The 24,125-nt window shown below is 43.7% G+C and overlaps 1 protein-coding gene across 1 annotated transcript; it reads left to right on the top strand.

Annotated features, from left to right (window-relative positions):
* The first annotated feature begins 3 nt into the window (after positions 1-3).
* Positions 4-24,077, top strand: SRRD (SRR1 domain containing). The gene is made up of 7 exons (XM_027575327.1): positions 4-188; positions 19,038-19,078; positions 20,509-20,768; positions 20,868-20,966; positions 22,691-22,845; positions 23,287-23,332; positions 23,711-24,077. Exons 1-7 carry the CDS (start codon positions 31-33, stop codon positions 23,930-23,932), a joined length of 981 nt encoding a protein of 326 aa, XP_027431128.1. The 5' UTR covers positions 4-30; the 3' UTR covers positions 23,933-24,077.
* Positions 24,078-24,125: the final 48 nt, after the last annotated feature.

Genomic DNA, 24,125 nt, shown 5'->3' on the forward strand with positions numbered 1-24,125 from the left:
CAGGCGGCGCGCCGGTGACGTCAGAGGGTCATGGCCGCGGCGTCGGAACCCTGGCAGGCTGTGGGTCCGCGGAGGAGAAGGTGCTCTGCCGCGCGGCGTCCACGGGGGAGGGAGGCACCGGCCCGGGGCCCGGAGGGCGAGCCCCAGGCGGACTGCGGAGTCGTGCTTCGTCGCATCCGGGAGGCTGGGTGAGTGCGGGCTTGGCCCTGGGACCGAGCCTCAGTCTGGGCATCTGTAAAGTGGGCGGAACCGCAAACCCTTAGGGTTATTGTGCGTATTTAAGGGAGGTAAGGAGCTTATTACAGACTGCATCTTAGTAAAGGTTGTCGTTCCTTTCATTGCACCTCCAGCTGCGTGACCTTGGGTAAGGTATGTAATCTCCGTGCCTCAGTTTTCTCATCTGAGAGGTGGACCTGAAAACAGTACCTCTATAGGCTTGTTTTGAGGATTTAGTGAATTAGTTAATGTAACCGACTTCCAAAGGAAATGTAACCCACGGTTCCTGGCGTGGGGTAAGCACAGTACCAGTGTTTGGGATTAATATTATGCCAGTATTGGTTATTGTTATTGCTGGCGCCAGGGAAGGAACACCAACGTGATTGTCATCCTCATGATTATCATCATGAGTTAATTGAGGAGCTGCTGTGTGCCTGCCACTGGCTTAAGCATTCTACACTATCAGTTTGAGCGTCTCAGTCAGCTAGGATCCTGATAGGTCTCTGAGTCTTAGAGACACAGATAATGTTTGGAACCAGATTTCAAGCCCTTGTCTTTGCCGCTCCAAAACCTGTGCTTCAAAGCTCTCCATGATTGGGGCTTATCTCAGACCCCCATGCCTCCATGCTTGACTCTGCACCGTACAGCTTAGAATAGAACAGAGGAATAAATGTTACCTATTTTTGTTACTATTGTCTTTATTCATTTGCAGTCCTTTAAAGGCGCAGTAAGTAACAGCGTTTGTTAGTGATTCCGATCAACCCCTGAAGGACCATCCCAACTGAGAGAAATTAGACCAATTTTATGTGCTCCTCTCCCCCAGAATTAGGGTCAAGAGACAGTGATGACTCAGAGGTTGCCACTGAATTAAAGAAGTTGGCTGCAGCAACTTTTTGTAGGATCTCAAAAGACACCTATGAGGGGTGTACGTGCCCAGGGATTTGGAAAACCCGTAAGGCACTTTCTGTACACCCTGCATTGTTATTCTTCCTCCACTTCTTCAGGATCCCCCAGGAACCCCCTGCTTCTTCCTGTACCCCTAAGTGTGATGCAGTGCCCACTGCTCTGAGTAGAGAGGAGCCCAGCACTTTACATGCTGTTCTGTGCACGCACTCACCAGTGTACAAAGCTCTCCTTTAGCCTCTGCGAGGAATATGAGGGCAGCCCCGCGCAGATTTTTGCAGTTCTCTGTACTTTCTGAGTCCCCTGAGTAATGGTGTATGGCTTATCTGTTTAAATCCAGTTTTGTCTTGTTTTATAAAACTTTTTTCTTTTAACTTTTAAGAGTACTCTCAGCAAATTCCAAGTTTGCAATACAGTGTCATTAACTATAGTCACCATGTTGTACGTTACATCCTGTGGCTTACTTATTTTATACCTGTAAGTTTGTACCTTTTGACCTCTGTCACCCATTTCACACCCATCCCCCTGCCCGTCAATCACCAGTCTGTTGGCTATATCTTTAAGCTCAGTTTTTTGGTTTTTTAGATTCCGTGTAAAAGTGATGTCATACAGTATTTGTCTTTGACTTCTTTCACTTAGCATCATGCCCTCAGGGTCCATCCATGTTGTTGCAAACAGAAAGATTTCGTTCTTTATTATGGCTGAATAGTATTTCACTTTATATACATATACCACATCTTTTTTTTTTAAGATTTTATTTATTTATTTGAGAGAGAATGAGATAAAGAGAGAGCATGAGAGGGGCGAGGGTCAGAGGGAGAAGCAGACTCTCTGCTGAGCAGGGAGCCCGATGTGGGACTCGATCCTGGGACTCCAGGATCATGATCTGTGCCGAAGGCAGTCACTTAACCAACTGAGCCACCCAGGCGCCCTGCACCACATCTTCTTTATCGATTCATCCCTCCATGACACATAGGTTGTCTTCCTATCTTAGCTATTATAAATAATGCTGCAATGAACATGGGGGTTCATATATCTTTTCAAATAGGTGTTTTTGGTTTTTTTGGATAAATGGCCAGAAGAGAAATTGCTGGATTGTAGGGTCGTTCTACTTTTAATTTTTTCAGGAGCCTGCATACTGTTTTCTACAGTGGTTGCACCTACTTACTATTCCCACCAACAGTGCACCAGGGTTCCCTTCCTTCCACCTCCTTGCTAATGTTTGTTATTTCTCGCCTTTTTGATACTAACCCTTCTAACCAGTGTGAGGTGATATCCCATTGTTGTTTTTTGGTTTTTGTTTTTTGTTGAGTTTTTTTTTTTTTTTTTTTTTTGGCATTTCCCTGATGAGTAATGATGTTGAGCATCTTTTCACATACCTGTTGTCTCTCTGTGTGTCTTCTCTGGGTAATGTCCATTTGGATAATCCTTCCACTTTTTGATCACATTGTTTTTTGTTGTTATTGAGTTGTATGAGTTCTTTATATATATTGGATATTAACCTTTTATCAGACCTGTGATCTGCAAATCTTTTCTCCCAGGTGGTAGGTTGCCTATTTATTTTGTTGGTGATTTTCTTTGCTGGGCAGGAGCTTTTTAGTTTGATGTAGTTTCACTTATTTATTTTTGATTTTGTTGCCTTTGCTTTTGGAGTGTGAGCCAAAAAAATCCCTGCCAGGACCTATGTCAAGCAGCTTTTCCCCTGATTTTTCTGCTAAGAGTTTTATGGTTTCAGGTCTTACATTCAAGTCTTGAATCCATTTTGAGTTAATTTTTGTCTATAGTGTAAGATAGTGGTACAGTTTCATTCTTTTGCATGTGACTGTCCAGTTTTCTGAGAACCGTTTATTAAAGAGACTGTTCTTTCCCCCTTGTTTATTCTTGGCTCCTTGCTCATAAGGTACTGGACCATAGAGGTGTGGGTTTCCTTCTGGGCTCTCTCTTCAGTGCTGGTGATCTGTGTCTTTTGTATGCCAGTATGCCAGTGATCACTATAGCTTTGTAATAGAGTTTGAAACCAGGGAGCCTGATGCCTCCAGCTTTGTTCTGTCTTAAGATTGCTTTGGTTATTCAGAGTCTTTTGTGGTTCCATACAAAGTTTAAAGATTCTTTGCCTTATGTCTGTGAAAAATGTCATTGGAAATTTGATAGGAATTGCATTGAATCTGGAGATGGCTTTAGGTAGTATAGACATTTTAACACTATTAGTTCTTCTAATCCATGAGCATGGAATGTCTTTCCATTTACTTGTGTTGTCTTCAGTTTCTTTCTTTAACTTATAGTTTTCAGTATATAGGCTTTCACCTCCTTGGTTAAATTGATCTCTAAATATTTTGGGTTTTCTTTTGTTTTTTTTTTAGATTTTATTTATTTGACAGAGAGAGACACAGCGAGAGAGGGAACACGAGCAGAGGGAGTGGGAGAGGGAAAAACAGGCTTCCCGCCTAGCAGGGAGCCCCGATGCGGGGCTCGAACCCAGGACCCTGGGATCATGACCTGAGCCGAAGGCAGACACTTAACGACTGAGCCACCCAGGCACCCCTATTTTGGGTTTTTGGATGCAGTTGTAAACGTGATTGTTTTTTAAATTTATTTTTCTGATAGTTCATTATTAGTGTATAAAAATGCAACAGATTTGAAATAGTGTTGGGGGCGGAGCAAGATGGCGGAGGAGTAGGAGACCTGGATTTCATCTGGTCTCAGGAATTCAGCTGAATAGGGATCAAACCATTCTGAACACCTACGAACTCAACAGGAGACCGAAGAAGAGAGTAGCAACAACTCTCTGAACAGAGAAGCGACCACTTACTGGAAGGAAGGACGTGCGGAGAAGTGAATCTGAGGCGATATTCGGGAGGATAGACGGCAGGGAGGGGGCCTCCATCGGCCGCTTCTGGCAAGTGATAGAGCTGTGGAGCACAAAATCGGAACTTTTAGAAGTCGGCTCCGCTGAGGGATGTCGCTCCAGTGGCTAAGCGGGAGGTGGAATCCTCCTGGGACAGTGTGGTCTCGGGACCCTCGGGGTCACAGAAAGACTGGGGGTGCCTGAGTGCAGCAGAGCTCCCAGGTATTGGAGCGGGGAAGCCGGCTGCAGAGACGGAGCCGAGGCACGGGCTCTCAGCTTGGGGTGGCCATAAACTGTGATCCGCGGCCCAGTCGGGCCACTGCTCCTCCAGCGGGGACCCAACAAGCGGCAGATCTGGGGAGACTCCCCTCCCTCCCCCAGGAGGAGCGGCACAGAAGCGCACCACAGGGATCTGCTCTCTTTGGAGACTCCACACGGGGTCGGGTGCCAGAGATAGAAACACTTGGTCACAGGCCGGGTGAGCACAGACTGTGGCCGGAGACCAGGGAGATGGGAGTGACTGCTTTTCTCTGGGGGCGCACTGAGGAGCGGGGCCCCAAGTTCTCAGCTCTTCCAAGTGGAGATTGGGAGGCCACCATTTTCACCCTGGTCCTCCAAAGCTGTACCAGAGCTTGCAGGGAACAAAAGCTCCTGAGAGCAAACCTGAGCAGTTTGCTTAGCCCAGACCGACAAGGGCGGGGCAATTCCACCTCCGACAAAGACATTTGGGAACCAAGGCAACAGGCCCCTCCCCCAGAAGAACAGCACGAACAGCCACCAAGCCAAGACCAAGTTTACCAATCAAGGAGAACAGGAGAACTCTAGCGCTAGGGGAATACTGCACATAGAATTCATGACTTTTTTTTACCATAATTATTAGTTTTTCAAAGTTAATTTTTTAACTGTTTTTTTTTAATTTTTCTTTTTCCCTTTTTCAACCAACATCTTATCAATCCCCTTTTTTAAAAAAAACTTTTTATTTTTCATTTTTAGAGTCATATCCCTTCATAGTAGTAACCCTTATTTTTGGCATACATATATATAAATTGTTCTCTCTTTAAAATTTTGAGATACAGTTTCTTCTAGCAGATCAAAATATACCCTAAATCACTACTGTATGGCTTTGTTCTAGTCTCCTGCCTGATCACATTCTCTCCCTTTTTTTTTCCGTTTTTCTTTTTCTTTTTTTTTTAAATCTTTCCTTTTTTCAAACAACTTCTTATCAATTCCTTTTATAAAATCTTTTATAATTTTCATCTTTGCAGTCATCTTCCATCCCTTCATTGTATCAACCCTTATTTTGTACATATATGTCTTTCTTTCTTTAAAATTTTAGGAGGCACTTTTTTCTAACAGACCAAAATACGCCCAAAATCTAGTGTGTGGCACTGATCTATGCACTAGCCTGATCATATATGATCATATTCTGGTTTTTTTGTATTGTTGATTTTGTTTTTATCTTTTTCTTTTTGTTTTTTTTTTTTTCTTTCTCTTTCTTTTTTCTTTCTTTCCCTTTCTTTTCCCCTGGTTTCAGGTCTTTTCTGATTTGTATAGAGTATATTTGCTGGGGACGTTGTTAACCTGTTAGCATTTTGTTCTCTCATTCATCTATTCTCCTCTGGACAAAATGACAAGACGAAAAAAATCACCTCAGCAAAAAGAACAAGAGATAGTACCGTCAGCCAGGGACCTACTCAGCACGGACATTAGTATGATGTCGGACCTAGAGTTCAGAATCATGACTTTAAAGATACTAGCTGGGCTTGAAAAAAGCACAGAATTTATTAGAGAAACCCTTTCTGGAGAAATAAAAGAACTAAAATCTAACCAAGTCGAAATCAAAAAGGCCATTAATGAGGTGCAATAAAAAATGGGGGCACTAACTGCTAGGATAAATGAGACAGAAGAGAGAATCAGCGATATAGAAGACCAAATGATGGAAAGTAAAGAGGCTGAGAAAAAGAGAGAGAAACAACTACAGGATCATGAGGGCAGAATTCGAGAGATAAGCGATACGATAAGACGAAACATTAGAATAATTGGGATCCCAGAAGAAGAAGAAAGAGAGAGAGGGGCAGAAGGTATATTGGAGCAAATAATAGAGAACTTCCCTAATGTGAGGAAAGAAACAGGCATCAAAATCCAGGAGGCACAGAGAACCCCTCTCAAAATCAATAAAAATAGGTCAACACCCCGACATCTAATAGTAAAACTTATGAGTCTCAGAGACAAAGAGAAAATCCTGAAAGCAGCTCGGGAGAAGAGATATGTAACCTACAATGGTAGAAATATTACATTGGCAACAGACCTATCCACAGAGACCTGGCAGGCCAGAAAGGACTGGCATGGTATCTTCAGAGCACTAAACGAGAAAAATATGTAGCCAAGAATACTATATCCAGCTAGGCTCTCATTGAAAATTGAAGGAGAGATAAAAAGCTTCCAGGACAAACAAAAACTAAAGGAATTTGCAAACATGAAACCAGCCCTCCAAGAAATATTGAAAGGGGTCCTCTAAGCAAAGAGAGACCCTAAAAGCAACATAGATCAGAAAGGAACAGAGACAATATACAGTAACAGTCACCTTACAGGCAGTACAATGGCACTAAATTCATACCTTTCAATAGTTACCCTGAATGTAAATGGGCTCAATGCCCCAATCAAAAGACACAGGCTATCAGATTGGATTAAAAAACAAGACCCATCCATATGCTGTCTGCAAGAGACTCATTTTAGACCCAAAGACACCCCCAGATTGAAAGTGAGGAGGTGGAAAACCATTTACCATGCTAATGGACACCAAAAGAAAGCTGGGGTGGCAATCCTTATATCAGACAAATTAGATTTTAAACCAAAGACTGTAATAAGAGATGAGGAAGGACACTATATCCTACTTAAGGGGTCTATCCAACGAGAAGATCTAACAATTGTAAATATCTATGCCCCAAACATGGGAGCAGCCAATTATATAAGGCAATTAATAACAAAAGCAAAGAAACACATTGACAACAATACAATAATAGTGGGGGACTTTAACACCCCCCTGACTCAAATGGACAGATCATCTAAGCAAAAGATCAACAAGGAAATAAAGACTTTAAATGACACACTGGACCAAGTGGACTTCACAGACATATTCAGAACATTCCATCCCAAAGCAACGGAATACACATTCTTCTCTAGTGCCCATGGAACATTCTCCAGAACTGATCACATACTAGGGCACAAATCACATCTCAGCCGATACCAAAAGATTGGGGTTATTCCCTGCATATTTTCAGACCACAATGCTTTGAAACTAGAACTCAATCACAAGAGGAAAGTCGGAAAGAACTCAAATACATGGAGGCTAAAGAGCATCCTACTAAGGAATGAATGGGTCAACCAGGAAAGTAAAGAAGAATTAAAAAAATTCATGGAAACCACTGAAAATGAAAACACAACTGTTCAAAAATCTTTGGGATACAGCAAAGGCAGTCCTGAGAGGAAAGTATATAGCAATACAAGCCATTCTCAAGAAACAAGAAAGGTCTCAAATACACAACCTAACCCTACACCTAAAGGAGCTGGAGAAAGAACAGCAAAGAAAGCCTAAACCCAGCAGGAGAAGAGAAATAATAAAGATCAGGGTAGAAATCAATGAAAGAGAAACCAAAAGAACAGTAGAACAGATCAACGAAACTAGGTGCTGGTTCTTTGAAAGAATTCACAAGATTGATAAACCCCTGGCCAGACTGATCAAAAAGAAAAGAGAAATGACCCAAATCAACAAAATCATGAATGAAAGAGGAGAGATCACAACCAACACCAAAGAAATACAATTATAAGAACATATTATGAGCAACTCTATGCCAGCAAATTAGATAACCTGGAAGAAATGGGTGCATTCCTAGAGATGTATCAACTACCAAAATTGAACCAGGAAGAAATAGAAACATGAATAGACCTATAACCACTAAGGAAATTGAAGCAGTCAACAAAAATCTCCCAACAAACAAAAGCCCAGGGCCAGATGGCTTCCCAGGGGAATTCTATCAGACATTTAAGAATAATTAATACCTATTCTCCTGAAACTGTTCCAAAAAATAGAAATGGAAGGAAAACTTCCAAACTCATTTTATGAGTCCACCATTACCTTGATCCCCAAACCAGACAAAGACCCCATCAAAAAGGAGAATTACAGACCAATATCCTTGATGAACATGGATGCAAAAATTCTCACCAAAACACTAGCCAATAGGATCCAACAGTACATTGAAAGGATTACTCACCATGACCAAGTGGGATTTATCCCTGGGCTGCAAGGCTGGTTCAACATCCGCAAATCAATCAACGTGATACAATACATTAACAAAAGAAAGAACAAGAATCATATGATCCTCTCAATTGATGCAGAAAAAGCATTTGACAAAGTACAGCCTCCTTCTTGATCAAAACTCTTCAGAGTATAGGGATAGAGGGTCCATACCTCAATATCATAAAAGCCATCTACGAAAAACCTACAGCGAATATCATTCTCAATGGGGAAAAGCTGAGAGCTTTTCCCCTGAGGTCAGGAACGCGGCAGGGATGTCCACTCTCACCACTGCTATTCAACGTAGTATTAGAAGTCCTAGCCACAGCAATCAGAGAACAAAAAGAAATCAAAGGCATCCAAATCGGCAAAGAGGAAGTCAAACTCTCACTCTTTGCAGATGATATGATCCTGTATGTGGAAAACCCAAAAGACTCCACCCCAAAACTGCTAGAACTCACACAGGAATTCAGTAAAGTGGCAGGATATAAAATCAATGCACAGAAATCAGTGGCATTCCTATACACCAACAACAAGACAGAAGAGAGACAAATCAAGGAGTCGATCCCATTTACAATGGCACCCAAAACCGTAAGATACCTAGGAATAAATTTAACCAAAGAGGCAAAGGATCTGTACTCAGAAAACTATAAAATACTCATGAAAGAAATTGAAGAAGACTCAAAGAAATGGAAAAAGGTTCCATGCTCATGGATTGGAAGAACAAACATTGTGAAGATGTCAATGCTACCTAGAGCAATCTACACATTCAACGCAATCCCCATCAAAATACCATCCACTTTTTTCAAAGAAATGGAACAAATAATCCTAAAATTTGTATGGAACCAGAAGAGACCCCGAATAGCCAGAGGAATCTTGAAAAAGAAAAGCAAAGCTGGCGGCATCACAATTCCGGACTTCCAGCTCTGTTACAAAGCTGTCATCATCAAGACAGTATGGTACTGGCACAAAAACAGACACATAGATCAATGGAACAGAATCGAGAGCCCAGAAATGGACCCTCAACTCTATGGTCAACTCATCTTTGACAAAGCAGGAAAGAATGTCCAATGGAAAAAAGACAGTCTCTTCAACAAATGGTGTTGGGAAGATTGGACAGCCACATGCAGAAGAATGAAACTGGACCATTTCCTTACACCACACACAAAAATAGACTCCAAATGGTTGAAAGACCTAAACGTGAGACAGGAGTCCATCAAAATCCTAAAGGAGAACACAGGTAGCAACCTCCTCGACCTCAGCCACAGCAACTCCTTCCTAGAAACATCGCCAAAGGCAGGGGAAGCCAGGGCAAAAATGAACTCTTGGGATTTCATCAAGATAAAAAGCTTTTGCACAGCAAAAGAAACAGTCCACAAAACCAAAAGACAACCGACAGAATGGGAGAAAATATTTGCAAATGACATATCAGATAAAGGGCTAGTATCCAAAATCTATAAGGAACTTATCAAGCTCAACATCCAAAGAACAAATAATCCAATCAAGAAATGGGCAGAAGACACGAACAGACATTTTTCCAAAGAAGACATCCAAGTGGCTAACAGACACATGAAAATGTGCTCAACATCGCTCGGCATCAGGGAAATCCAAATCAAAACCTCCATGAGATACCACCTCACACCAGTCAGAATGGCTAAAATTAACAAGTCAGGAAACGGTAGATGTTGGCGGGAATGCAGAGAAAGGGGAACCCTCCTACACTGTCGGTGGGAATACAAGCTGGTGCAACAGCTCTGGAAAACAGTATGGAGGTTCCTCAAACAGTTGAAAACAGAGCTACCATACGATCCAGCAATTGCACTACTGGGTATTTACCCCAAAGATACAAATGTAGGGATCTGAAGGGGTACGTGCACCCCAATGTTTATAGCAGCAGTGTCCACAATAGCCAAACTGTGGAAAGAGCCAAGATGTCCATCGGCAGATGAATGGATAAAGAAGAGTGGTATATATACACAATGGAATATTATGCAGCCATCAAAAGGAATGAGATCTTGCCATTTGCAAGGACGTGGATGGAACTGGAGGGTGTTATGCTGAGTGAAATAAGTCAGTCAGAGAAAGACATGTATCAGATGACCTCACTGATATGAGGAATTCTTATTCTCAGGAAACAAACTGAGTGTTGCTGGAGTGGTGGGGGGTGGGAGGGATGGGGTGGCTGGGTGATAGACATTGGGGAGGGTGTGTGCTATGGTGAGCGCTGTGAATTGTGCAAGACTGTTGAATCACAGATCTGTACTTCTGAAACAAATAATGCAACATATGTTAAGAAAAAAGAAAAAGAAGAAGATAGCAGGAGGGGAAGAATGAAGGGGAGTAAGTCAGAGGGGGTGACGAACCATGAGAGATGATGGACTCTGAAAAACAAACTGAGGGTTCTAGAGGGGAGGAGGGACAGGGGATGGGTTAGCCTGGTGATGGGTATTAAAGAGGGCACATTCTGCGTGGAGCACTGGGTGTTATGCACAAACAATGAGTCATGGAACACTACATCAAGAACTAATGATGTTATGTATGGTGATTAATATAACAATAAAAAATTTAAAAATAAATAAATAAAAATGCAACAGATTTTTATGTATTTTTTATCCTGCAATTTTACTGAATTTGTTTAATAGTTTTTTGCTGTTGTCTTTAGGGTTTTCTACATATAATATCATGTCATCTGAAAGTAGTGACCTTTACTTCTTCCTTTCCAATTTGGATGCCTTTTATTTATTTATTTTTCTTGTGTAATTGGTCTGCCTAGGATTTCAGTACTACAGTTGACCCTTGGCCAACGTGGGTTTGAACTGTCGGTCCACTTAATACATGTTCCCTTTTTTTTTTTTTTCAGTAACTACAGACACTGCTGTAAATGTATTGTCCTTTTGGATTTTCTTTTTTTTTTTCTTCTCTTCAAATTTTTATTTAAATTCTAGTTAGTTAACATACAGTGCAATATTGGTTTCAAGAGAATTCAGTGATTCATCACTTGCATACAACACCCAATGCTCATAACACGTGCCCTCCTTAATCCCCATCACCCAGCTAGTCCACCCCCCCCAGCACCCCTCTGTCGACACTCAGTTTGTTTTCTGTCATCAAGAGTCTCTTATCGTTTGTTTCCTTCTCTGTTCTTTGTATTCCCCCTCGCATTTGTTGTCATGTGTGGCCTTTATTATGTTGAGTTATGTTCTCTGTATACCTGCTTTGTTGAGAGCTTTTATCAAAATGGGTATTGAATTTTGTCTAATGCTTTTTCTGCGTCTGTTGAGATGGCCGTATGGTTTTTATCCTTCATTTTGTTAATGTGGCATATTACTTTGATTTGTGGATGTTGAACCACCTTTGCATCCCTGAAATAAATCTTACTTGATCATACCTCTTACTGTATTGTTGAATTTGGTTTGCTGATACTTTGTTGAGGATTTTTATATCTATGTTCATCACAGATACTGGTCTGTAATTTTCTTTCTTGTGGCATCTTGGCAGGTTTTGATAAGGGCAATGCTGGCCTCCTAAAATGAGGTGGGAAGCATTCCTTCCTCTTGTTTTTGTGGAAAAGTTTGAGAAGGATTGGTATTCATTTTTCTTTGAATATTTGGTAGAAATCACCAGTGAAGCCGTCTGGTCCTGGACTTCTGTTTGTTGAGAGGTTTTTGATTACTCATTTAATCTCCTTACTGGTAATTGGTCTGTTCAGAATTTCTGTCTCTTCATGATTCAGTCTTGGAAGGTTGTATGTTTCTGGGAATTTATCCTTTTTTTTCTAGATTGTTGAACTTGTTGGGGTGTAATTGTTTGTAGTAGTCTCATGAGCCTTTGTATATCTACGGTATCAGTGGGAACATCTCTTTCATTTCTGATTATGAGTCCTCATTCTTTTTTTTACCTTGAGTCTAGCTGAAAATTTGTCAGCTTTGTTCTTTTCAAAGAACCAGCTCTTTTGTTGATCTTTCTATTGTCTTTTTTTTATCTATTGTCTTTTTAGTCTGTATTTCGTTTATTTCTGTTCTGATATGTTACTTTCTTCTACTAACTTTGGGCTTCCTTTGTTCTTTTTCTGTTTCCTTGGGATATAAAGTTAGGTTGCTTATTTAACAAGATGTTTCTTGTTTCTTGAGTTAGGCCTGTGTCACTATAAACTTCCCTCTTAGAACCACTTTTTTTTAAAAGTAAGTTCTAGGGCCGCCTGGGTGGCTCAGTTGGTTAAGCCTCTGCCTTCAGCTCAAGTCATGATGTTAGGGTCCTGGTATTGAGCCCTGCATTGGGCTCCCTGCTCAGTGGGAAGCCTGCTTCTCCCTCTCCCTCTGCCTGCCACTCCCCCTGCTTGTACTCAGTCTCTCTCTCTCTCTCAAATAAATGAAATCTTTAAAAAAAAATAATAAAGTGAGTTCTATGCCCAATGTGGGGCTCAAACTCAGCCACAAGATCAAGAGTCATAACGCTTCACCGTCTAAGCCAGTCAGGTTCCCCATTCTTGGAACCCCTTTTGCTGCATTCCATAAACTTTGCTATGTGGTATTTCATTTTAATTTGTCTCAAAGTATTTCTTGGTTTCTCTTTGGATTTGTTCATGGACCCATTGGTTGTTCAGTATCATGTTTAATCTGCATGTTTGTGAATTTCCAGTTTTCTTCTTGTAATTGATTTCTCATTCCATACCACTGTGGTTGGAAAAGATGCTTGATTTGATTTCAGTCTTCATTTTGGAAAATTCTAGGCTTCTTGAATTTATTGATTTGTTTTGTGGCCTAATGTATGGTCTAGCTTGGAGAGTGTTCTGTGTGCACTTGAGAGGAGTGTATCCCATGTGCTACTTTTGGACGGAGGCTTCTGTATGTATCTGTTAAGTCCCTCTAATTACCTTGTTGTAATTGAGGCTGTGTTGAGGCTGATGATTCCATTGATATAAGTGAGGTATGAAAGTCCCCCAGGTATTGCTGCTGATTTCTCCTTTGAGGTTTGTTCATATATGCTCTACATATTTAGTTACTCCTCTGTTGTGTGGGTAAATATTTACAAATATTGCATCCTCTTATTGGATTGATTCCTTTATCATTATGTCATGCCCTTCTTTGGCTCTTGTTACAGTGTTTGGATTTTTTTTTTCTCCTCCACTGGACTGAGAATCAGAAGATCATTTGTTAGCTCTGATGCCTTGAACAAAACACACCCCTTCTCTAAGTCTGTTTTTTTTTTTTCTCTATAAAATAGAAACAATAAATTCTTCTCCCAGGACCATATCAGTGACTCAAATAAGAGAATGTGTATAAAAGTGCTTTGTAAACTATAGATAATGCCCAAATATGAAAAGTTATAATGCTCATGATTATGCAACAGCCAAATGTTCAGGATAAGATTTTTTTTAAGACATAATTATTTGTTTTCGAGAGAGAGCGTGCACACACATATGCTAGAGAGGGGAGGGGCAGGGGCAGAGGGAGAGAGTGAATCCTCAAGCAGACTCCCTGCTGAGCGCAGAGCCTGATGCGGGGCTCTGTCCCAGGACCTTGGGATCATGACCTGAGCCGAAATCAAGAGTCAGCTGCTTAACTGCCTGAGCGACCCAGGCGCCCCCAGAATAAGATTTTTTTTTAAAAAGTAGTATCTATTGAGGGCTTACTGTTGTAGGTACTATTCTAAGTGACCTCTATCTCATTTAATTCTAAAAACTATTCTTAAAAACTTTTAAAAATAAAAGCTATGCTAGAAGTAAATATTCATATTATCCTTGGAGTTGGGGAAACAAGGCACAAAAGAGGCTAAGTAGGGGCACCTGGGTGGCTCAGGCAGTGAAGCATCTGTCTTCGGCTCAGGTCACATCCCAGGAGCCCCATGTCGGGCTCCCTGCTCAGCGGGGAGTCTGTTTTTCCCTCTCCCTCTATCCCTCCCCCTGCTTGTGCTCGCTCGCTCTTGCTCTCTCTGTCAAATAAATAAATCAAAGGGGCGCCTGGGTGGCTCAGTTGGTTCAGCGACTGCCTTCGGCTCAGGTCATGATCCTGGAGTCCCGGGATCGAGTCCCGCATCGGGCTCCCTGCTCGGCGGGGAGCCTGCTTCTCCCTCTGACCCTCTTCCCTCTCGTGCTCTCTCTCTCTCATTCTCTCTCTGTCAAATAAATAAACAAAATCTTTAAAAATAAATAAATAAATAAATAAATCAAATTTTAAAAAAAGAAGTAACTCGCTCAATGTCATAGTAAATATTAGAACCAGATACAGACCTGAGTGTGTGACTCTGAAGTCTGTTCTTTCTTTTTTAAGTTTACCAAATATATACATATCCCTCAGAATATCATAGATTAAATTACTTTAGCCTTTCTCAGAACACTGAGCATCGGAAGATGCTAGTATTCAGGGCACCTGGCTGGCTCTGTCAGTGGAGCATGTGACTCTTGATCTCAGGGTTATGAGTTTGAGCCACGTTGGGGGTACAGCTGACTTAATTAAAAAAAAAAAAGATGCTATAATTGGGCTTATTTTCTTTTTACTTTTGATCCCTTCACCCATTTCTCCCACCTCCAACCCCCTACCTCTGGCAGTCACCCATCTGTTCTATCTATGGGCTCAGTTTTTTGTTTTTGTTTTGTTTGTTTTAAGGTTCCACGTCTAAGTGAGTTATGGTATTTGTCTTTCTCAGTTTGGCCTCTTTTACTTACTTAGCATAATGCCTTCAAAGTCCATCCATGTTGGAAATGGAAAGATTTCATTCTTGTTATGGCTGAGTAGTATTCCATTGTGTGTATCTACCACAATTTCTTTATCCTTTCATCCACTGATGGGCACTTAGGTTGTTTCTATTATTTTCATTGTTGTAAATAATCCTGCAGTGAACAAAGGGGTGCATACACCTTTTTGAGTTAGTGTTCTCATTTTCCTCAGATAAATAAAAGGGGAATTGCTGGATCACATGGTCGTTCTATTTTTAATTTTTTTGAGGAACTTCTATACTGTTTTCCATAGTGGCTGCACCAATTTACACTCCCACTAGCAGTGCACAAGGGTTTTCCTCTTCTCCACATCTTCAACAACACTTGTTATTTCTTATCTTTTTGATAATGGCCATTCTAACAGGTGTGAAGTGGTGTCTCATTGTGCTTTTGATTTGCATTTCCCTGATGATTAATGACGTTGAGCATCTTCTCATGTTCGAGTTGACCATCTGTATGTCTTCTTTAGAAAAATGTCTATTTGGATCTGCCCATTTTTAAATTATTGTTTGTGTGGGTTTTTTGTTGTTTTTTGGTTTGGTTTTGCTTTGTTTTGCTGTTTGCATGAGTTCTTTATATTTTGGATATTAACCCTTTATCAGATACATGATTTGCAAATGTTTTCCCATACAGTAGGTTGCCTTTTTATTTTGTTGATGGTTTCCTTTGCTGTTTGGAAGCTTTTTAGTTTGATGTAGTCCCATACTTTTCTTTATTGCTTTTACTTTTGGTATCAGGTTAAAAAAATCACTACCAAGACCTGTGTCAAGTCGCTTTTCCCCTATGTTTTCTGCTAAGAGTTTGATGGTTTCAGGTCTTATATTCAAGCCTTGAATCCATTTTGAGTTAATTTTTGTGTATGGTGTAAGATACTGGTGCAGTTTCATTCTTTTGCATGTGACTGTCTGGTTTTCTCAGCACCATTTATTAAAGAGACTGTTCCTTCCGCCTGTATATTCCTGGCTCCTTGGTCATAAGGCACTAGACCATAGAGGTGTGGGTTTCCTTCTGGAAAGTGCTGATGATCTGGGTGTCTGGTTTTATGCCAGTACTAGATGGCTTTGATTCCTCTAGCTTTGTAGTCAGTGAGTGATGCCTTTAGCATTGTTCTTCCTTCTCTAGATTGCTCTGGCTACTCAGTCTTTGGTGGCTTCATACAAATTTTTGGATCCTTTCTATTTCTGTGAAAAATGGAATTAGAATTTTGATAGAAATTGCATTGAATCTGTAGATGGTTTGGGGAACTATGGACAACCTAACACTATTAATTCTTCTAAGCCATGAGCATGGAATATCTGTCCATTTACATATGTTGTCTTCAGTTTCTTTCCTTAACTTCTTATAGTCTTCAGTAAATAGGCTTTCACCTCCTTGGTGAAGTTTATTCCTGGGTATTTTATTCTTTTTTTGATGCAACTTCAGGTGGGATCATCTTCCTAATTTCATTTTCTGATAGTTCGTTATTAGTGTATAGAAACACAACAGATTTTTGTGTATTGATATTGTATCCTATACCTTTACTGAATTCAATCATTAGTTCAAACAGTTTTTCAGTGGAGTCTTTAAGGTTTTCCTTATATACTGTCATCTGCAAATAGTGACAGTTTTACCTCTTTCCAATTTAGATGCCTTTTTATTTTTCTTGCGTAATTGCTCTGCCTAGGATTTCTAATACTATGTTGAATAAAAATGGCTAGGAAAGATTAGCAAAGTTCCTAACTTAGAGACTCTTAGAGGAAATAGTAACAGCTGAACCTTTTCACTATTGGATGTGATGTTATCTGTGGGCTTGTCATATGTGACCTTTATCATGTTAAGGTATGTTCTGCTCTACCCACTCTGTTGAGAATTTTGATCATGAATGGACATTAAATTTTGTCAAATGCTTTCTCTGCATCTCTCAAGATGATCGCATCATTTTATTCTTCATTTTGTTAATGTGATTTATCACTTTGATTGACGTGCACGTGTGAACCATCCTTGCATTTCTGGAATAAATCGCACTTGATCATAGTATATGATCCTTTCAGCATATTGGTGAACTTGGTTTGCTAGTATTTTGTTGAACATTTTTGCATCTATGTTCATCAGGGATATTGGCCTGTAGTTTTCTTTTCTTGGGGTATCCTTGTCTGGTTTTGGTATCAGGGTAATGTTGGCCTCAGCAAATGAGTTTGGAAGCTTTCTCTTCTGTTTTTTGCAAAAGTTTGAGAAGGATTGGTATGAATTCTTCCCTGAATGGTAGAATTCACCATTAAAGGCGTCTGGTCCTGGAACTTGGTTTTTTGGGAGGTTTTAAATTGCTGATATGATGAGCGCTGGGTCATCAGTTATGTAAGTGTTGAAGCACCGAATTCTATTCCTGAGGCTAATATTACACTGTGTATGTCACTGATTAGAATTTATTTATTTATTTATAAGATCGTATTTACTTATATGAGAGAGACAGCACGAGCGGGAGGGGCAGAGGGAGAGGAGGAGAGAGAGAGTCTCAAGCAGACTCCTTGCTGAGCTTGGAGCCCAACACGGGGCTCAGTCCCAGGACCCTGAGATCACAACCTGAGCTGAAACCAAGAGTCGGACACTCAACCGACTAAGCCACCCAGGCGCCCCAACTAACTAGAATTTAAATAAAAACTTGAAGCATAGAAATAAATAAATTGCTGATTCTTTGAGGTTGTCCACATTGTTGCTGTGTACTGTTCACAGTAGTCCCTTTGAGCTTTTGGTTTTTTGTGGTGTCCGTTGTCATAGCTCCTCTGTCATTTCTGATTTTAAGTCCCCTCTTTTTTTTTCTTGGTGTGTATAGCTAAAGGTATGTCAATTTTGTGTTTTTTTTTTTTTTTTTTAGATTGATTTATTTATTTGCGAGAGAGCGAGAACGCGCACACAGGGGCAGAGGCAGAGGGAGAGAGAGAATCTCAAGCAGACTCCACGCTGAGTGCAGAGCTTGATGCAGGGCTCGATCTCAAGACCCTGAGATCATAACCTGAGCCAAAATCAACAGTTGGACAATTAATCAACTGAGCCACCCAGGCGCCCTGATCTTTTCTCTTTTTTTTGGTCCCTCTTTCATTTATTTCTGCTCTGATTGTTCTTTCCCTCCTTCTACTGACTTTGGGCTTCATTTGCTCTTTTTCTAGGTCACAGGGTGTCACGTTAGCGTGTGTGTTTGGGACTTCTCTTGCTTCTTGAGGCAGGCCTGTATCGCTATAAACTTCCCTCTTAGGACCACTTTTGCTGCGTCTCACAAATGTTGGTATGTGTTTAAACAGCGTTGAATTCTATTTTGTCTGATTATAGCTCTTCCAGCTCTGTCTTGGTTCGCACTTGCGCAGAACGTCTTTTCTGTCCCATCACTTTTGGTCGGTGTTGTCCGTAGGTCCAAAGTGAGTCGTTTGTGGGCAGCACATGGGTGGGTATTGTGTTTTCAGCCACTGTATGTCTTTTGATTGGACATTTCACCAAGTACGTTTTAAATCACTGTCGACTGTGTTCTGCTCTGGGTTTGCATAAGCCCGTTGACTTGAATAAAGAAACCCAGACACTGGTTTTGTCTCTCCTTTTACTTTCACCTTGGAGTTATTTGTAATAACAAAGACTGTTTATTGAGTCCCTGCTATGTGTGAGGCCATTTTGCGTCTTGACCCACTTGATCCCTTCTGTAACCCTGCGTGAGAGGGACGATCCTTTTCTCCATTCTAGAGATGAGGAAACCGAAGCTCAGAGAGGCTCAATCTGTGCATGTAGCAACTATCTATGGAGCTCGGCCTCTGTGCCAGGTCGTGGTGTGGGCCAAGGATACAGAAGAGACCCAGAGGGGTCCTTGGGAATCAGGACATCCTCTAGCAACCTTTCTGCCCTCTGTGAGCACGGGCCATACTGCGCTGGCTCTGGACACATGCACTGTGGACCCTGCTCCTGCCACCCCAGGGCTGGCACTGTGAGCCCTGTGTGTGAGGCCGCTCCATCCTCCCTATATCCAGCTCATGGTCAGGAGCAGGGTCACTGAGGGGGCGGCCTGGAGAAGGTTGGGAGATGACCGTGCCTCTTTCTCTTAACAGGGAGGACCTGCTTCTGTCTGATTTCTGGAGTCTGGCACTAGGTGGGTACCAGAGGCCAGGGCTGGGGTGGGAGGGTGTGGGAGGAGGGCCTGAATGTGGGCGAAGAAAGGGGTCCAGTCCATATTTGGTGAGATTTTTGCTCACAGAGCTGGGTTCTAATTCTGACTTCCTGCTCACAGCTGTGTGTCTTGGCACTTCCTAGCCCTGAGCCTCAGTTTCCGTATCTGTGAGAGGGAGGTGACAGCGTGCATATCCTGTGGTGTAATTTTGAGGATTAAAAGAGGCTGTTTGGTTAAGTGCTCAGAACAGTGCTTGCCTGGGCACGGGAGACCGTCAACATCCACTGCCATTGTTGTTATTGGTATTTATTCTTCCTGTGCTCTTTGCCTCAACATTGCCACATAGACCAATTTCTCCCCATGCATTTGTAACCTCTTCCTAAATAGTCTGTGGCAACATAAATGTTAATATGGGGAGGGAACGGACAGCAGTTAGAATTTTTATTGAGGGACATTTAGTTTGTTTCCTTTGTTTTTTTTTTAGTTCTTACACATAACTGTTTGATGAGCACCTTTATGCATGAAGCTCTTACCAAATATAGGATGATTATCCTCTCAGGACATATTCCCAGAAGTGGACTTCTTCAGTGACAGGCAGTGACCAGCTTGATATCTGCTGTCAAGTTTCCCCAAAAAGCTTCCACCAGGACTTTCAGCAGCAAGGACTGAAAGAGCCAGTCCGAGCCAGGGGTCTTATTTCAAGATAGCTTTGCAGCAAGGGAAAATCGGTGTCTTACTGTGGGAACATATGGCCCTTCACTTTTTGTTTTGTGTACAGATTTGTTCAAATAAATTCAGTGCCAGTGTAATAAAATGAGAGATAAGAAGAACCCACTGCCGTGTGAGAAGATTTTTTTTTAATTTTTTTATTGTTATGTTACTCACCAGCCGTGTGAGAAGATTTAAACGAGTGTATTTTGTTAGACTCCAAGAGCCCCAGCCTTTTTTTCTTTGAACTTTTGACATGAGATATTCCTATTCCCAGCTGTTTATAGTGTGATTTTGAGAGCTCTGTTCCTCTGTACTTTGTTATAATCAAAAAGTAGGTACTTCAGAGCATACCCCGCGTTTACCAGGTACCTCCTACTAAATTTTAAGACACAGTTCACATTTGAGTTCTGGGTGGAAACTGTTACCATAAATGAAGCCTATTCTTTTTGCTGGAACATTCTCAGGGGTTGCAGGCACGGGGTGGGGGGGCATGCAGGGACCCGGGATAGCCTGTGGTGCTGGTGGGCCTGGCCGTACCTCCCACGCATGTTTGGGAGTGAGGCCTGCGTCCTTCTCCCTGAGGAGCTGAAGCTTTTCCCGACTTGCTCCTTTTCTCCCTGGGTCTGTGGACTTCGGTGACGGATTTGGTTCACAGGGTCAGAGCATGCCCTCTGACTGTGTTCGGGGGCCTGCTCTTTCAGAAACCATCAACGGCTGTCTTACAAAACATCTGGAACAACTGAAGGCCTCTGAGGGGACTCTTTCCGAAGCCCTTGGAAACCTGCATCTTGACTCCTCACCAGATGAGGCTGCTGTGATTCCTGGCTCCATCCCAGGAGAGACCCCAGTCCCGGGAATCTGCCGTTTGAAGTGTGTATGTTATGGCATTGGGAAGTTTGCCACCTGCGTCATAGCTAGACACCAGCTCACGTTTTTGCTTCTCTTCCTGGAAAAGTGCCAGGTACATTTTTGGATTCTTCTTGATCAGTCCCCCCTAGGTCTTGCACAAGATCTGCACACAGATCTTTGGGCTGATAGAACTCATTCTTCCCTTCCGCAGATTCCCAGAAGGCACTGTTGGGTGTACGACCCTCTGTTTAGCCAAACAGAAATCACGGTTCTGAATATGCTCGGTGTGACTGTTCTCAGCGAGAACGAGGTGAGTGGCTTGAGGCAGGGGAGCGGGAGGGCCGTGTGACTGCTGACCGAGGGGGACCCCAGGCTGTGCCCCATGGACGCACCTGCTCTGCAATAGCCGTCGTTCCCTCCCACTGCCCACTTGCCTTCCCGGCGCCTGTCACGGGGGACCCGTCAATGCCCCACATCATGGCCAAGGTGGTGCCCGTCACACACACACACACACACACACACACAAATGGCATGGCCTGAAACCTGTTATATCTGCAAAATTCTAGTGAGAATCCTGTGTCGAGGAACCTCTGGTAGTTTCCTAAGTTGGTACTTACTGTTGGTGTTAAAAAATAAAGGGGTACGCTGGCTCGGTGCCTCACATGACGGCTTTCTGGTTGGGGTTTACCTGTGCTAGGGGAGGTCATAAAAGGGGACAGAACATCTCTCTTTGCGCGGTAGCCCGGTCACACCCATAGCATCTGGCTCTGAGCGCACCTTATGCGCCCTGGGGTGAAATTTGTGAGACCTGGAACAAGATCATCTCACCAGCAGGGGCCTGAAGCCAGTGTAGGGACACACCCCTGCCAGCCGCTTTGCATTTGCTGGGGGGATTACAGAAATTCTGTAATCCCCCCAGCAATACAAATGAAATTACATTTCATCCCTCTCCGTGTTCCAAAACAGCCATCTCATTGTTACGAAAGCAGAAAATCAGGCCCCACTGAGAGAAGAGAATCCTTCACCAATGTTGGCGGGGCCCTGAAACCCTGCCCCTCCATTCACGTCGTCTTTCCTGAGTGCCTGCTCTGTGCGGGGCAAGGACTTTGAGGGGAGGCCAAGACAGATGCAGTACCGGTGTCCAGGGGCCCAGATTCCCATCAGGGTGTGTGGCCTGTCAGCAAGTACGTGGTGAGCGGAACAGAGAGGGGAAGGCACTCCGCGCCGTTTGAGGGGCTGGAGGAAGGTTTTCTGGGTCGGCGCTGGGATCGTAGGCCCACCAGGAGTTGGCCGGATGGGCCCAGGCTGGCTCCAGCCTGTTTGTGATGAACAGAAGGGAGGAGCGTGCAGAGCGGAGAGGCCCAGGGGAGGCAGGGCCTGCGTCCCTGCTGCGGGCCTGGCTGTGGAGCCACGGTCCTCAGGAGGGGCCGTTGTGTCCTCCAGGGGACATCTGGGAGGGACTGACTGTGATAGGCATCTGCAGAAAGGGACCCAGGCAGCCCGGAGGCAGACCAAGCACAGTCCATGGGGTCAGTAACCGTGGCCACCCCTCCTGCCCTTGCTGTCTCGGACCCAAGAAGCCCCTCTGCTGAAGCAGAGCTTCCTGTGATCGTGGGGCCCACATCTGTTCAATAAACACAAGTTCTTTCTGGACCTCACCATTTCCCGACTTTGGGGCCCACATCATCTGTAAATTTCAGGCCACATTATAACCTAACTGTTGGCAAAGGAAGGGCTTTGTTTCCACGTGGTTTCAGCGTGCCTCCCTCGCAGCTGCTGGTTTCGTCCAGAGGTGCTGCTCTGACGGACGCAGGACTTCGTGAAAGTCTAAGGTGTGCGGCGTGACCCGCTACACGTGTCTGTTGTGAAATGCGTACAGTAAGGGTGGCTAACGTGGGTCGCCTCACGTCAGTGCACTGTGATCACTTCGTGGTGAGAGGGTTCCGCCCCTCCCGGATGTGTCCCCCGCGCCCACCTCCCAGGAAGAGCGGAGGGGCTCGCACTGTGGCTCTCACCACGCGGCCGTCCCCACAGGAAGGCAGACGGAGCATCGGCGGCGAGCCCACTGTCTTCTACATGCCCCACTGCGGCACAGCCCTGTACAACAACCTTCTGTGGGGCAACTGGTCGGTAGACGCCCTTGCCAAGATGCTCATCATCGGGAACAGCTTCAGAGGACTTGAGGAAAGGTGAGCCTGGGCACGCAGAGGTCCTGCCAGACCGGGGCGGGGGCCTTCCTGACAGACCCACACGCAGGAGACGCTGGTCCATAGGAAAGCAGACAGGGTTAGATGGGGGACACCAGCCCCCAGTCAAGCTGCAGAGTTAAGATGTGTCTGCCAAGAATTCCTCCCTTCCCTTAGGATGTACAAGTGTTTTCTAAAAGTGGGGGAAATCATTTGCTCTCAGCTGTACACGCCTTAGGTGTCCGCCCCCACTCCTCCTTTGGCAGAAGGGGTGGTGATGGGGCAGTCACGTTTTCTACGGATTACCGAACCCACTGCACGTTCCCCCTTTTTGAAATATTTGCTGTCTTTAAACTACTTTGCATTTCTGCAATGTCTTAAGTTAGATAAAACCCTCCCGTACCTCCTAATCGTGCTGGGCTTGTTTGTTTGTTTAATTTCTAGATTGCCGGCCAGGATTCTGCAGAAAAATTATTGCTACATTGCAAAGGTATCTGTGTAAACGAAGGGACTGGGATGGAAAAGGGTGTGAAACCAGACCATGTCCCCGTTAATAGTGAATTCTGCGTTACACGTTTGGGAGGAAGCTCATGAGGGGCTCACTGAGGGCAGAGGGAAGTTGTAGTCCGCAAGCTTTCCCGACAGCTGTGTTCCAGAAGGCAAGGGCCTGTCCTCCCTTCTCAGGATCAGCCCCACACGCTCACCGCCCTTGGGGCTTCTGGTTCATCACAGAAGCACTAAGCATATCCTGGTCCTCGATTTTTTTTAAAAAGGGTAACCTGGGGGTGACCAACAAATGGCACCCATCAGTGTGGGGTTTACTGTGACCGTCAGGGTTGTGCATTTACACTTGAACTTTCTTGCTTAGATTTTGGAAGCACTGGAGGAGCTTAAGCTGCCTGAGACCTCGCAGTACACGGACATATTTAACGATACCTCCGTGCACTGGTTCCCCATATGGAAGCTACAACAACTGCCCCCGGACGCTTGGGCGTTTCGGGAAGAACCAGACTATCGGGACTGCGAGGGCCTGGAAATCATCAGGAACAAGCCAAGAGCTCCTTCAGCTGCTGACCTAAGCTCGCTGTGACGTGCTGGGTGCTGGCTGAGGCAGCAGCAGCTGCCACCAGAGATGACCCGGAGGGTGGCCACGGAGGGAGTGCAGCGGGCCCGGCTTCCTCCTTAGCGGAGGACGTGCTGTGGAAGGGCTCAGTATAAAGACTGAGGCGCCTCTCTGTAGCAGTACGTTTCATGTCCTTTCTTGGCGACCTGACCGGGAATAT

Source organism: Zalophus californianus, chromosome 14 (assembly GCF_009762305.2).
Source record: "Zalophus californianus isolate mZalCal1 chromosome 14, mZalCal1.pri.v2, whole genome shotgun sequence".
NCBI classification, from domain to species: domain Eukaryota; kingdom Metazoa; phylum Chordata; class Mammalia; order Carnivora; family Otariidae; genus Zalophus; species Zalophus californianus.

Coding starts and splice junctions, on each gene's coding strand:
- SRRD (XM_027575327.1), top strand. CDS start 31: ATGGCCGCGGCGTCGGAACCCTGGCAGGCTGTGGGTCCGCGGAGGAGA. Junction 189..19,037: donor CGTCGCATCCGGGAGGCTGG/GTGAGTGCGGGC, acceptor TTCTCTTAACAG/GGAGGACCTGCTTCTGTCTG. Junction 19,079..20,508: donor TTTCTGGAGTCTGGCACTAG/GTGGGTACCAGA, acceptor CTGCTCTTTCAG/AAACCATCAACGGCTGTCTT.